General features: G+C 38.7%; 1 protein-coding gene across 3 annotated transcripts in view; it reads left to right on the top strand.

The window, feature by feature from the left end:
• DERA (deoxyribose-phosphate aldolase) overlaps positions 1 to 8,018 on the top strand; it is a 112,997-nt gene extending 104,979 nt beyond the window's left edge. For 2 of the 3 annotated variants that reach the window (XM_043440412.1, XM_043440413.1), the window contains 2 exons: positions 4,811 to 4,960; positions 7,327 to 8,018. In XM_043440412.1, coding sequence (XP_043296347.1) covers positions 4,811 to 4,960; positions 7,327 to 7,383 — 207 coding nt within the window. In that variant the 3' untranslated portion in view covers positions 7,384 to 8,018. Of the gene's footprint in view, positions 1 to 259; positions 373 to 4,810; positions 4,961 to 7,326 lie in introns of all 3 variants that reach the window. The other variant, XM_043440414.1, reaches the window with a different exon arrangement.
• The last annotated feature ends 8,133 nt before the right edge of the window (positions 8,019 to 16,151 follow it).

Below are 16,151 nucleotides of genomic sequence, written 5' to 3' on the forward strand. Positions count from 1 at the left end.
GGGTCACAAAGAGTCAGACATGACTTAGCGACTGAGCATACACACAAAGTAAGAAGAGAAAATATATGGACAGAATGACTTTAAAGAGAGATTTGGTTTTAGTTTTTCAAATAATTGATGAAAAATAAATTCCGCAGGGAGAAAAAGGTACACGACTTGCTCCTTCCACCGACTCAAAAGTGAAAAAAAAAAAGTAAGTGTTTTAATTAATAAATTTAAAAAATGGATATGGAGTTTTTCTTCCTGTTTTTTTTTTTAGGATCAGATTTTATTAAGACCTCTACGGGAAAAGAAACAGTAAATGCTACCTTTCCAGTAGCTATAGTTATGCTTCGGGCCATCAGAGATTTCTTCTGGAAAACTGGAAACAAGGTATTTTATTGCCAGCAAATCTTTCTTCCTTCAGAGTAAAGATGATGTTATTTATAATACTAGTCACAGCCACGATAGCTGTCTTTATATGCAGATGCTGTGAATGCATTCCCATTATTAAGATAAACGTTTAATTTACCTTTCATGACAAAAGAATACATTCATGGGGAAAGAATGTGTGATTCACAGAAAAGTGAGGGTGAGTGAGGGAGTTAGTGGGTGTGATCAAGATGTAAACTCACTTTCTGTCCTTTTATTAACCGAAGACAATGTTATCACTGACAAGAGATTCCTAAATGGCTTCTTTAACGAACTAATTCTGCCACAACACAGAGGCTTTCTGCTAAGGCGTTGGCTGGCGAAAACAGGTTAATGCAGAAATTAAACTTCCTTGAGGAATGGAAAGAATTGCAGAGTAACATTTATTGAATGATAAGCTGTGGTGGTGATATGAAAAGTATGCAATATAATGGGAAATAATCTTTTCCTGTCATTATTGAAGGACACACATAAATTGGTTTTTCTGTTGGGAAACCCCCGGTCCAGAAAAACTTATTACTTTTAATAATATGAGGTGAAGAGAAAATTCTCGAGGAGATGAACTTATTAAACAAAATAATGAAATGCTGTGAAACAGCAGGGAAAAGGTAGCTAGACGTTATATAGCTCTTGAATTAAATATCCATTTTTGCGTTTTATGGCAGTCAGATGTGCTCTTTGGAAGACTGTTAAGCTGAGGAGGGTATATGCTCGCTTTTGTCTGCTTTTCGAAAAATAATACATATTTTTTGAAACATATGAATTTAAAAGGAAAAAATGCGTATGAGGTGTTTTTTTAAAAAATGAGTTTGGATTTTCCTTTTCACTTCAAGTTGCTTGTTTAGCTGGAAATTATCTCAAAGGATTACTTTTTTTTTTTACATCATGGGAGAGAAAGGTAATTTTTTTTTTTTAAATGAGACTTTGCCTTCACGAAAGGCATCTTTTAAAACCAATCTCTTGATGTCTGCTGAATAGAAACCCAAATAAGAACTTTAATCCTTTGCCAGCTGGGATGTGATGACTTTATATGTGACTGTATTTCAGTTTATTTTGGAATTGGAGACCTTTCTTAGAAGGTACCTAGGTTTAAGAGGAGATGAGCTCCTTCAGAATACCTCTATATCTTAGAAGAGTACAAATAGGATAAATATCTACTGTGGCCTACATAGGAAAGTTGACTTAACTTGAGTAACCTCTACTTGGTAGCCTTTCTGCAATGATCCAAATTTAAAAACATTTCTTTTTTTTTTTTTTAAAGAAAGGCTGTAAAAATGAGAACTCTGGCTTTGGGACCCTCAAATGAGACCACCACCATTCACTAGACCCGAGGTTACTCTCAGCCAAAAAGCATTCCAATAGATGCAAAGTTTTTTGTTGTTTTTTTTAAAGAGTTTTTTGATGTGGGCCATTTTTTTAAAGTCTGTATTGAATTTGTTTCAATATTGCTTCTGTTTTATTTTGATTTTTTGGCTGTGAGGCATATGGGATCTTAGCTCCCTGACCAGGGATTGAACCCTCAGCTCCTGCATTGAAAGGGGAAATCTTAACCACTGGACTGCCAGGGAAGTACTGATGTGAAGTTTTTTCTACTTCCAAATGCCTGGGCCCTCACCCCTGGCAGCCCTGGGTCAGGGATAGTCCTCAGGCATCTCTATCTCTACGTTCATAAGCTCTATGATGTTGTTGTTTAGTTGCTCAGGGGTGCCCAACTCTTTGCAACCCCATGGACTATATCCCACCAGGCTTCTCTGTGGGATTTCCCAGGCAAGAATACTGAAGTGGGTTGCCATTTCCTTTTCCAGATGATCTTCCTGGTCCAGGGATTGAACCTGTATCTCCTGCATTGGCAGGTGGATTTTTTACCATTGAGCTACCAGAGAAGCCCTTGTAAGCTCCACATTCGGGGCTGAAATTCTCCATTGGGCACCCAGTCCTGTATTGTTTTTAACAAACATTCATTGATTCACTCATTGAGCCGTTATCTGAAAAGTGAACACGTCCCTTCCTGAAAGAACCCTTACACAAGAATTTCAATAAAAGTTTTAACTGTTCAATGATCTAGATCAGGGTAGAGAGGGAGGAACAGTTTGCTGTCTTTCATGACTTTCTTTTTAACTGTATTGCCCCTTTCCTTAGCTAATAAAGTTCATCCTGGTTTTACTGAGAAGCAGGTAGAAGTCAGTTCATATTCATCTGGATCACATTTGACTTCACAAAGAAAGGACCTGGTGCAGATCAGGGGCATTTTCTCGGAGTGTTGACAAGCTGTCCGGGCAACCCTTAGACGGTGAAGCTTCCACATCATTGATTTAAGGGATGTTTTAAAATGTAATGGGTTGCCTTCCAGACCATGATTAGTGTCACTCTTGAGAAGCAGAGGTTTGCTATTTCATAACCGATTTCATTGCAGATTTATGTTTTCCGTATTCTCTCCCTTAAAAAGAGACAGGAAAAACTTATGCTAAAAACTCTGTTTCAAAACATTGCCAAATAGACTTGCTGATACAACAGAATTATATAGAAAAATCTGTATGCAGTACTGCCTAATTGACAGAAAATGCTCCTATGATTAACATGTATGCTAATATCAGCTCACTGATTTTTTTTTTTTTTTGCCTTATCTCAATAAATAGCCTCACTCCACTTAGCTTCTCCCATCCTCACCTCCCCTTACTCTTACAAGGTCACCTGGGCTCCAGAGTGATAGGCAGATGTAGTTAGAATCTCTGTGTGGCTGTTGCTTAACTGTGTGACATGTGACCGAGGCAGGGAAACCAGTGAGGGGACTTCTGCCGATGTTCCCGTGAGGACTGACGAGGGTCTGAACTAAACCAGTGGAACCGAGAGTTGAGAGGAAAGCGTGTGTGGGTGTGGAGGGGGATTCAGAGGGTGGGCTTGGTGAGACGGACTGTTGGTCATTGGATGCGGTGCGGTGAGGAAATGGGGGAGGCCAGTTTAGCTAGAAGTTTCCAGCTTGGGTTTGTTGACCTAAAGCAAGTAAACTGCCAGCTATTTCTCCAGCAAAGATGGATTTATTGGGGATCAGTGAACATGAGCCACATGCAACTCCTGCAGGGCAGGGGAAGAAGAATGCTTGAGAGGAAAAGGAAGATGGGAGGGATAGTAAACAAGGAGTCTGGAACTATTCACAAGCTGAGTCCTTGCCAGGAAAGAAGAGTCTCTCTTCTTCCTGTTATCTGGGAGTAAGAGCCCCCGACTCTATTTAATTGAGGTTTCCTTTTCTTTTTAAAAAAATTTATTTGGTTGCATTGGGTCTTAATTGTGGCATAGGGCATCTTTCCTTGTGGCGAATGGGCTCAGTAGTTGCAGAAACGCAGGATGTGGGGTCTTAGGATGAGGGATCAAAACCATGTCCCCTGCTTTAGAAGGTGGATTTTTAATGACAGGACCACCAGGGAAGTCCCTAATTGAGGTTTCTGTTTACTCATTTTTTTTATACGCTGATAATGGACCATATACTTATTGTTTCCCTTCTCGGGCATTCTGCTAGCAACTCCCCCCACCACTCCCCCTCACTGGTGCTCCCCAGCAGAGCAACCAAACTCTTGAGTGGTCAAATGTGTGAGCTTCAGTCCTTGGGCTTTGGGTATTTACTCTATCGGAAGAGTCAAGTTCTTAAGAAAAGTATTTCTAGATAAGCAGGTTTTACTGTATATAGGACACATCTATCCTTTTTTAATGGACTCAGGGACATCATTTGTAGACATCAGATACTGGCTGAATTGTGCTGTTGGTGGTCACCTTCAGAGACTGCTGAAGTGTGAAGGGCCCCTACACTGTCTTTTTCTCCTGTGCTTATTTAGCTGTTTGGCTGTTTTATGCAGCTCGGTCTACTGACAACTTAAAAGTCCCTGTAGTTCAGTTGATTAAAATAACTGTCACCTTTCCTTGCTATGGTTTGGTTAGTATGGCCTCCCTGATTCTTTCTTCTCATTTTAAACCCACGAATGTATCTTTTGCAGCTCAGATTGAAGGGCCAAAAGGTGTACGTTTCCCGTGGCCTCCTGATAGAAATGGAGAATGAATGGGCTCTTGAGCTGTGTTTTCCTGTTTATTGACACCTCTCTTGTTTATCCCAGGTTCACAGCTATAGTCTAGATGGTTAAGGCTTCTGGCTTTCCAGCACGTGAAATGTTAATGAGGGTTATTAACTCTCATTAGTGTCTCCTTGGAAGCAGTGACATTCTTCCCATTAATCTTGGAAAAGTCATTTTGTCCTGTGAATGGGCTTGAGTCAGTGCTCTGAGTGCTGGGGGAAGTGAAATAGGCTTTAGAAAAGAGAGAGGATGGAGACTCTGTATTAACGCAAGACCAGTTTTGAAAGCAACGCAGTAACAATACTAAGCATTGTTCTCTTTCCCATGTCCCCTCTCAGGTAGGCTTTAAACCGGCCGGAGGCATCCGCAGCGCGAAGGACTCCCTTGTGTGGCTCTCTCTCATAAAGGAGGAGCTGGGAGATGAGTGGATGAAGCCTGAACTCTTTCGAATAGGTGCCAGCACTCTGCTTGCCGACATTGAGAGGCAGGTGAGGAGCCGCAGCCCGCTGTCCTTGGAACACCTGACAAGTATTTTTAAGAAAGAAATAAAAAGTCACTTATTTAAAGAGGTCTTACAGATGGACAACGGGCAAATGAAAAGTGCTCTATGTCACTAATCGTTCAAGAAATGAGATCAAAACTACAGTGAGATATCACCTCACACTGGTTAGAATCAGTTCAGTTCAGTCGCTCAGTCGTGTCCAGCTTTTTGCGACCCCATGGACTGCAGCACGCCAGGCCTCTCTGTCCATCTCCAACTCCCTCATGTCCATTGAGTTGGTGATGCCGTCCAACCATCTCATCCACTGTCGTCCTCTTCTGTTTGCCATGAAGTGATGGGACCAGATACCATGATCTTAGTTTTCTGAATGTTGAGCTTTAAGCCAACTTTTTCACTCTCCTCTTTCCCTTTCATCACAAGGCTCTTTAGTTCTTCTTTACTTTCTGCCATCAGGGTGGTGTCATCTGCATATCTGAGGTTATTGATATTTCTCCCAGCAATTTTGATTCCAGCTTATGTTTCATCCAGCCCAGCGTTTCTCATGATTATTTAACTGCATAGAAGTTAAATAAGCAGGATGACAATATACAAGCCTTGACGTACTCCTTTTCCTATTTGGAACCAGTCTGTTGTTCCATGTCTAGTTCTGACTGTTGCTTCCTGACCTGCATACAGATTTCTCAAGAGACAGGTCAGGTGGTCTGGTATTCCCACCTCTATCAGAATTTTCCACAATTTGTGGTGATCCACACAGTCAAAGGCTTTGGTATAGTCAATAAAGCAGAAATAGATGTTTCTCTGGAACTCCCTTGCTTTTTCGGTGATCCAACGGATGTTGGCAATTTGATCTCTGGTTCCTCTGCCTTTTCTAAAACCAACTTGAACATCTGGAAGTTCACGGTTAATGTATTGCTGAAGCCTGGCTTGGAGAATTTTGAGCATTACTTTACTAGCGTGTGAGATGAGTGCAGTTGTGCAGTAGTTTGAGCATTCTTTGGCATTGCCTTTCTTTGGGATTGGAATGAAAACTGACCTTTTCCAGTCCTGTGGCCACTGCTGCATTTTCCAAATGTGCTGGCATATTGAGTGCAGCACTTTCACAGCATCATCTTTTAGGATTTGAAATAGCTCAACTGGAATTCCATCACCTCCACTAGCTTTATTCATAGTGATGCTTCCTAAGGCCCAATTGACTTCACATTCCAGGATGTCTGGCTCTAGGTGAGTGATCACACCATTGTGATTATCAGGGTCATGAAGATCTTTTTTGTGTAGTTCTTCTGTGTATTCTTGCCATCATCAAAAATGTCCATCGTCAAAAAATCTACAAATAAATGCTGGAGAGGGTCTGGAGTAAAGGGAACCCTCCTACACTGTTGGTGGGAATGTAAATTTGTGCAGCCACTGTGGAAAACCCTGTGGAGGTTCCTTAAAAAAGTAAAAATGGAACTACCACATGATCCAGCAATCCCACTCCAGGGCATTATATCCGGAGAAAACTCTAATTCAAAAACATACGTGCACACTGATGTTCATAGCAGCCCTATTTACAGTAGCCAGGGCATGGAAGGAACCTAAATGTCCATTGAGAGGGGAATGGCAAAGAAGATGTGCATATATATAACATGCAATAGAATATTATTCAGCCATTAAAAAAGCATGAAATAATGCTATTTGAAGCAATGTGGATGGACTTGGAGATTATTATACTTGGTGAAATAGGTCAGATAGAAAAGGACAAATATTTTATGGAATCACTTATATGTAGAATCTAAAAAAATAATATAAATGAACCTATTTACAAAAGAAAAATAGTCTCACAACTTAGAAAACAAACTTTATGGTTTCTAAAGGGGAAAGGGGAGGTGGGGTAACTTACGAGTTTGGGATTAACATACAAACTACTATACATGAAATGGGTTAGAAACTAGGATTTACTGTATAGCACAGGGACCTATGTTCAATATCTTGTAATAACCTATAATGGAAAATAATCTGAAAAAGAATATATTTGTGTGTGTATGTGTATATATATATATAAATCACTATGCTGTGTGCCTGAAGCTAACACAGCATTGTAAATCAACTTCAATTTTTTTTTTTTTTAAAAAGCATTTATTGGACTGTGAGAACAAGAGATGAAAACTCAGCTCATTGACCTCATCATACCCCACTTGCCTTCTTCCAAGCAAACTTCCACCTGAAGTAAAGTTGGAAGGATATTCTGCTGAAATACATAACAGTGGGGCTTCATAATGAAATATTAACCAAAATCATTATGTAGTAGTGTAATTATTAATTGATATGAATAGGAATATAATAACTGGTGACTAAACTCTGTTTTCTCCACAGATTTACCATCATGTGACCGGAAGATATGCAGCCTACCATGACCTCCCCATGTCTTAGATCATCAACAGATTCCAAAAACGTCCTTTGCAACAATGTGTAAAAATTATCTATGTGATTGCTAAAGTTATTTAATTAAAAAATGGGGGGATAGATAGTTTTTTTTTCCCCCCCTTAAAATTTCCATTGAATTTAGCTTAAAGAATGAATGGGAAAAAAACAACTAATCTACGCATGGTCCCCATTTCAGGCATATCTGAAATGATCTGAATTACTAGATCTCCAGGGTTAATTTTGCAAAGGTTTTCTTTTAAGAACTCTGAGTAAAATGTTAATGATAGCTTTGATAATGTTAAATTCTAAGGAAGTGAATATTGACTTGCCCAAGAATCACAATGTGGCAAAAGAAAATGAAGCACCCCGAACTTCTCTTGCTCTTCCAAACTACTTCAGGACTAATTTCCTAATCACTTAGCATGAATTTCCTGCCATGATAATTTGTCTTTAATTTTCTCAACAGATATGCTCTTTTACTAATTGTTTTACTAATGAAATATCTGTTATTTTATATGAAACTATGGATATCATTGAATATTTTTAATGAAAAAAATTCCTATTGTTTATTAAAAAAAACTTTAAATTGTAGTAATACATGTTGAAAAGGTAATCTATTAAACTTGAAGAGAGAGTTTATCAATGACTTTCTAAGTCTCTCTAGTAGAGTCCTTGTGTCTTTATCTAAACAAAATACCCGTGTACATTATTAACAAGTACCACTTATGTCTTATATTCTGAAACTTTTTCCTGGTAGAGTGAATAGGAAGGAAACAGCAGACCCTAACATAGTACGTAGTATGTGTGAAGCTCCTTATGTATATAAATTTACTTTAGCCTTTATTTAATCTCTTGGTACAGTAAGGTTAGTATAGTAAGGTTTTGAATCCTCACAATGGTCAGTATTGATGTTATCATCCTTTTATACAGATGAGGGACTGAGGAACAGAGAGCTTAAGCAACTTGGCAAAGGTCAAGAGCTCAGAATTAGCAGAGTCGAGAATCAATGCCAGGCAGGCAGTATGGCTCCTGAGTCTGTGTTGTCACCGCAGGTACGTAAAACTGTCCCCCGGCCCTCAGAGACACGTAGCCAGAGCCCCCAGTCAGCTGTGGGGGACAGTAATCTGCTTTGGGGGCTACTGGTTCATTTACTCATTGTCTCTCTCAGCTCCCCTCCTCCCACCTTTGTAGAAATTAAGTTTTCTTAAATGCTGATTTTCATGGAGAGCATCTTTTTTTCCTCCCTGCACAAGTCTCCAGCTACTCATAAGTGGAGAACACTGGATTGGGAATTGGTTTTGGTTTTGTTTTTTTCTCTGCTGAATTCTAACCCCGCCTCTTCCTCTTTCTAGCTTTGTGACCTTGGTCCTGTCTGTTCACATGTCTGAGCCTCAGTTTCTTCATCTGTAAGGTTAAAGGAGTTGGTGCAGGTGATACCAAGATTCGTTCAGACCTCGAATTATATTACCTTAAAGATAATGATAACACATCCAAGATAATGGTTTATGGCTATAAAGAGAAAACACTTTAGCAGCAACCTAAATTAAAATTTGCCTCTCAGAAGTCAATTAGGCACGTCACTTAAAGCACCTCTCCAACTGTGAATGAAATGATGAAAAATAAGAGTGGAGAAGAAATTCTGCTTTCCCCCACAGCTTAGCAGAGAGCAAACTTTTGACTTATGCCTCTGGATGTGGTCAGTGGCTCTGAATGCCATTTCCACCGTCATAACATGCTGGTCCACATGCCCACCAGCACAATGGCCAGTCACCTTTGGAGAAGAAACTTTGCAGAAAAATAATTACATTCCCTCACCTTTGAAGCTATTTCAATTTCACAGGGGTTTCTGTTTTCCTCCCATTAAACCCAGCTGGTCATTTCAGTTGATCAAGTGAACAGGCATCATTATCTTCAATTCTAATTTATATGAGGCATCCACTGAAATTGACCTCTGCGGACAATTATAGATTCACATAGGAAATTAAGACTGGTGAGCCCCTCAAACTTATTAGAGGCTGATGAGAATGGCCTGATCTAAAGGCAAGTAATCATATATTTGGGAGGACAGTTTATTCTAGGGACTGTCAGCCCCTTCATCAGCAATGTCTGCCCTTTACCTGGCTCTTGAAATCAAATGTACCACAGATGACTTCAATAGGAAAACACTAGTAAATGTGGATTGCCATGAACACATAAGAGGAAGAGATAATTTCTGAGGTGACCATGATTTACTGCAAGCAGATTTGTGTACTTTGGGACAGAGGGAGCAGATGCTTTATACAATCAGAAGATGAGTCACTGTGTTCTGTATGTAAAGCTTGTAAGTTAATGAAAGCAACTCCTACCCCACCCTTACCCCTTCCTCTGTAAAAATTGTTGCAGTTCAAGAAAGCAGAATTTAAGCCTGAAAGATATTTTTAAACAAACAACCCATCACATCACTTAGGGGCTTAAGAAGACTTTAGAGAATATCTAGTTCTATGTTTTCACGAGAGGAAAAAAAAAAAACTCCAAGTGGGAAAGTCAGTATTGCAAGATGATGCAGAAAATCAGAACTGAGCCCAGAACCTATTAATAGATCCTCCTCACCCCATGAAGTGATTTACAAGATGTAGCCAGGGCTTTGGAATTAAATGTGTCTTACTTGTTCATACACTCTGCCATACCAAATAATTATGTTTGTCATCATGTGAATGTCAAACTTTTGAAAGATTCACATTTGTCTCTAGTCATCTAAATGGTGTTGTAGAGAAGACCAACCCTCTAAATCTAAACCAAGTGATAGTGTGGTTATTTTTCCTTTTAAAAATATGTTGACGTGGACCATTTTAAAGTCTTCACTGAATTTGCTACAGTATTGCTTCTGTTTTATGTTTTAGTTTTATGTTTTTGTCTGTGAAGCATGTGGAATCTTAGCTCCCCAACCAGGCATCTAACCCACATCCCCTGCATTGGAAAGTGAAGTCTTTAACCACTGGACCACCAGGGAAGTCCCTAGTGTGGCTTGTTTAATCTGTTGGACTTTCAGAATTTTGAGTGATCTCAAGAATTGATGTGTTTTTTTTTTTTTAAAAAAGAAAGTTGAACATCGCTTTATTTTTGTTTGTTTTGCTTTTAAGAAAAAAAGAGGGGGCACTTGTTTAGATTCTAGCTTGTCTGCAAATGAAGAGAAAATGACAGTGTAATCACAAAACAGATTTGTAATTACAGTATCTTTGCCTCATTCTGGAGTATTTTAGCACTAATGGGAAATTTAGGAAAATTAGTTTGCATGAACTGTAGCTTCTAAGGAGACCCGTGAGCAGAAACTGTTACAAATCTATCTGGAAGGCCATCATGACAGGGACAGTGGAGTCCCTGTCCTGATTGAGCAGAACAGTTGCTGTGTCATACCTATATATGTCTTAAACCAGATCTAGAGAAACCAAATCAGTTTCTTTGGAAGTCAATTTATACTTCTGGTACAGATGGAAACCAGCATTAATTTTTCTTCCTGAATCAATTGATCCTTTTTGGATACAACATAAGTAGGGCCAGTCTGCAGAGTTAGAAGACAGAATTTTAATAGATCCTACTTCCAAAGGAAATGAAAAGTTATCCTGTTTGGGCACTAGGAAAAAGGTATGAGGTGAAATCCATATCTGCATTAGTTTTCCTGATTGGGCTCAAGAGTCTCACTTCCCAAAGGAAAATGTCTATTTTATAACCACCACCAAATGATCCTTTCCAGAAATGACCACAGGTAACATCTGGCTGATACATAAAATACGTAGTAAAAATAATCATTTTTAATTAACTAAACCCTGCTCAGGAGAGAGAGTCAGAGGAATATCCATCTGGTCAGTTCTTATTTAATAGGGCAAATGAGGATCAGAATGTTTAATCCAATATATACAGAATACTTAGTGACCTTACCATGAACTGAACTTTTTTTAGGAAGAGGAATGGGGTGAAGAGGAGGGATAAGAATATCTAGAAAGGACAGACCTAAGTTTGACTTTTTATTTTAAGAAGTACATATCGTACTATAAAACATAGGTAGAATGTAAGAAACAGGTTTTTTGACATTAATTTCTATAGTTCAGTGACAGGAAATGCGTTTCCATTTAATTGAACAGTCAAATGAGGTCATATTTTACTCCATAGCTTGAAAGGGATGATAAGTTTTTAAAAAGTATTAAATAAAGGTAAAAGGAACTGGGATTATTTAGCCTAAGGAGAAGATTGAAGAGTGATTGAGGTCCAACAGTCCCAGGGAAAGATTCCATATGGGATCTTGGTAACCAAGAATCCTGGAAAGGATCATTTGGTGGTGGTTGTAAAAATATCTATTTTCCTTTGAGAAGCAAGACTCTTGAGCCTGATGAGGAAAGCAAATGTGGAAATGGATTTCACCTCCTACATTTTTTTCTAGTGCTCCAAAGGGCGTAGCTTTTCATTTTTCCTCAGTGAAGAAGAGCTGAGTTTGTGCTGCATGTGAAGTTGTTAGTTCTAGAAAAGAACTCCTTTAATGCTCTGAAATGTGTAACTGAGAAGGTGCAACTTGCTATTCCATCCTCAGAATTTAATTCTCCTCTGACTGGAGTGGGTTCGTTGTGCTGCCAGAGAAGGTGGTTCTCAAACTTTAGCATAGAACACAAACACCAGGAGAGTTTATAACACAGAATTCTGGACCCCACCCCCAGAATTTCCAATTCAGTATAACTTTCATTTCCAAGAAATTCTCAAGGGATGTTGATGCTCTGATTCTGGAACCCATTTTGAGAACCACTGTACTCAGCAACTAGATTCCAATGTAAATGTATCCATTCAGTGGCAGACCTTTATCACAAGATGCCAGGATAAATGTGTATTTTTTACTGCTTTTCATAGTGGAGAACAAAAGGGAGAATGGAATAACATTATCTGTTAATCCTTTCACAGTAGGCAGTGAACTGGATCAAACTTTGGGCTTAGAAGTAAGCTTTGGAGCCTAGCATAAACATTTTAGATGAGTGTAGAATCATCCACAAAATCTTGCAAAGGATTTCAGCAAGCCAAGATAGTAAGACTTGGTGGTATTTGAGTTTACCTCTTTGGAATGCTTTAACTTTTGGTGATTCTTGGATAATTGCACTTAAAACCAAGATGTATTTTAACAGAATCCACTCTTTAATATTTGAAACAGATACCATGTTCTAGGAGAGGGACATTTCACAGATACTTAGCATCTTAGTGTGAAGTTACTGTGTGTAAGTGACTGGGAGTCAGTGAAAACATTAGGTTCTTGGTCTTTTTCAAGGCTAATGGGTATTTAAAATTTGATTTTCTTTTCAAATATGTGTTCTGCTGGTACTCTACATAGTCAAGCATGGTTCTTAGTTTTAAATAATAGAAATCCCTCCTACCTGGCTTAAGCAGAAAATAAATGTATTTTAAAAGCATACTGAGTACCTTACAGCAGCAATCCCCAACCTTTTTGGCACCAGGGAGTGATTTTTGTGAAAGACAATTTTTCCATTGGCCAGAGGTGGTTTCGGGATGATTCAAGCGCATTACGTTTGTTGTGCAGTTTATTTTTAATCTAATGCCGCTGCTGATGTGACTGAAGGTACTGCTCCACTACTCAGATGTTGGGGACCCCTGCTTTACAGAATATCTAGGAAGGCCAGATAGGCACAGAGACAGCAAGCTCTGACTAGCACCCAGAATCTTAAGATCTACTCCGTGGGTGACTTACTCTTAGCATCTCTGGGCACTTGAACCTAGAACCTCTGTCTTTGCCGCCCTTGAAAGCTGAAATGCTCATTTATCCCGGTGGCCAAAGATGCTCTCTTGGGTGTCAAACCCCTGTGTAGCTGTGTCTGGTTGTTGGAGCCTCGGTCACATTCCTTCCCTAGCTGTAAAGGAAGCTGGGCAAACAGCTTTGGCCTTTTGTGAGGAGGTGGCAAGATAGTATTCAAAAGGTGTTGGATGGTCACCCATCATGATAGTGGTCCACAATAACATAACAAGTTGATGCTAGAGAGATGGTTTGTGGTCTTTCCTCTCAACTGTGTTTTCACTTCTTTGTTTTTGTTTAGTCTCTAAGTCATGTTTGACTCTTTAGTGACCCTATGGATGGTAGCCCTCCAGGCTCCTCTGTCCATGGGATTTCCCAAGCAAGAATACTGCCATTTCCCTCTCCAGGGGATGTTCCTGACCCAGGGATCAAACCCAAGTCTCCTGCATTGGCAAGTGGCTTCTTTACCACTGAGCCACCAGGGAAACTCCATTCACTTCTAGTCAGTCCCCAAAGCTAAACTCTGCCAAGTTGCCCTTTGTCTCTTGGTCCCATAGAACAGTCTAGAGATATCCTATGGTATCCTTTTTATACTTTCTCACAGCAATACGTGACAGTGTTTCTTCCCCGAAATACTTAAAATTACATTTCTTTAGGCAGCTGTCTATTGACTCCCTGCCATGAGTAATGGTAAAATTAGTTTTTTTCACTTTCTCCCAGAGTCACCTGACTCTTGATTACATAATTTTTCATTCATATTTAGATTTTGAAATGTACTTATAGTTCTATTACATGATTTATCAGCTTCAACCATCTTTCAATCCTTTGCTCTACCAGACGAGAAAATCATCAGGTTGACATTACTACCCACCATCTGTCCTCTTTCCCTCCAGACCTTGGCTGTATTGTTTCTACATCATTAGGTTTATAACATTTAAATTCTATTCTGTGACCATAATCTCCAAAAATTGTCTTAGTTTTAGTCCTACAGTTTAATGAGGTCAGTACTTAGGACCAGTATTCCATTTATCTGTTTGCTCTTCAAAGTTTGGCTTGTAGTAGTTTCTTCGGGAAGGGCTTAGGGAATGTTTCCTGAGGTTTACAAGTTCAAAAATGTTCATTTTCGTTATGCTTTGATGACTATTTGACTGTGTACAGTTCTTAAACCATGCAGTTTATATCCCCTAGGGCTTTGTACCACTGCTCCAATGTCTTCTGCCATTAAACATTACTGTAGAAAGTAACATTCTGACTCAAACTTTTCGCCTTAATGCACAAGTTTGTTTTTTTCTTTCAATTCCAGTAACTTTACTAAAACAGTGTTGAATGTTTTGTGTCAAATTTTCCTGTAGTTCAGCATGCCCTCTCAGTCTGTAGGTTTATGATGTATTTCTAGAAAGTTACTTTGACGTATATCTTTAGCTTTTTTCCTATATTGTATGTTTTACATCTTCATCAGGTTACTAAGTCACTGCATGTGTTAAGACCTCTTTAATCTGTCCTGTCTTGCTACTATTTTTTTCTAATTCTTTCAAGTTTCTTTTTTTCTACTTTGAACTTTACATTTCTTCTTTTTGTTTATTTCTGACACTCTTGTTTATTTTCATGTTTTTGGCAAAATCTGGTTGCTGCCAGTGAATTGTTTGTTTCCTGGGTTCTTTCAAATCATATTTCACTTCCCATTATCTTACCGCAGTTTCCCTGAGCTCTTTATATTTGATATGAGCTCTTTCTTTATAGATATGGTAGCTTTAGTTTGGTCTTTTCGTTTTCAAGTTTATGGCAGTATGCTTGGCCCAATTTTTGTCTACTATATGGAAACATTTTTCCTGTTCTATAATGAAAGACGTATTTGTCTTCCGTTGTATCTATTTTTCTTTTGTTTCCTTGTAGTAGCTTTGCATAGATGCTCATTTTTTAATAAGATGAAGTTTTTTTCTGGACAAGCTACTGATGAGAGATTTGTGTGGGAGAGGTACATGTCCAGGTTCTAGACCAGTCAGGAATTCTTGCTGTTCACAGACATGTAAGTTCCTCATGATATAAAGTTGTATTTTTGAGTGAATTCTTTTGGCCTTAACTCTCCCTAGCCGCCAGCGATCATTGGCTTTGAGGCTTCTCTCACTGCAGTGTTGCTTTCTGACCCTGCCTTCACGACAGGCTGCTTCCTGCAAATAATGGGGGGCACTGTATGATTTTTTTTTAGCTCTACCTCCCCTGCTTTTTTATGCCAAACTGAGTCCAGTAAAAACGCCTGTTGCCAGTCTGTGTACTTATTCCAGTTGATCCATAGAAGTTATGGGTCTGTCTTCTTAGGGTTTGCAACTTTCCTTGATCTGCTGCCTTTGAGGTCAAGGATTTGGAATTTTTTTTTTTTTTTAATTTTTTTATTAGTTGGAGGTTTTTTTTTTTTTTTTTAATTTTTTTATTAGTTGGAGGTTTTTTTTTTTTTTTTAATTTTTTTATTAGTTGGAGGAAGATTTGGAATTTGTCTGAATATTACATTTGAATAGAAAGAGTTGTTCATTGTGTTTGGATGAATATAAATTTTGATGGACCTTGAAATCACTAGTAGAAACAGCAACTCTAAAATTGAAAGTGCTAAGAAATATGGATTGAAACTGTAGCACCAGAGGCATCTGGCATTATTCAATATCTCGCCCTCAGATAAAACATCTTCCCCATCAGAATGTGCATAAAACTGAACTTGGAAGGTGTCTGGCATGTAGAAGCCCTTTGTAAAGTTCTAGTTCTCTGGTACCATGATGGCACTACAAAAAAAAGTGACAAATCACACATGTAGAAATATACTATTTTGATAATACAGATCTAATCATTTTTTGAGTATAAACATGCTTTGTACCCTTGAAACTCATCACTAAACAACATCAGAAGATTCAAAATCAGAAGCCTTGTCTCACTCCTATGACCTCCTGTAGTGGCTGCTTTCTCTTATTCTTATAATAAAATTATTACCTTCTGTCTTTTAAAATTTCTCCTTTTATGGCAGGCA

This window comes from Cervus canadensis, chromosome 21, assembly GCF_019320065.1.
Source record: "Cervus canadensis isolate Bull #8, Minnesota chromosome 21, ASM1932006v1, whole genome shotgun sequence".
Lineage (NCBI taxonomy): Eukaryota > Metazoa > Chordata > Mammalia > Artiodactyla > Cervidae > Cervus > Cervus canadensis.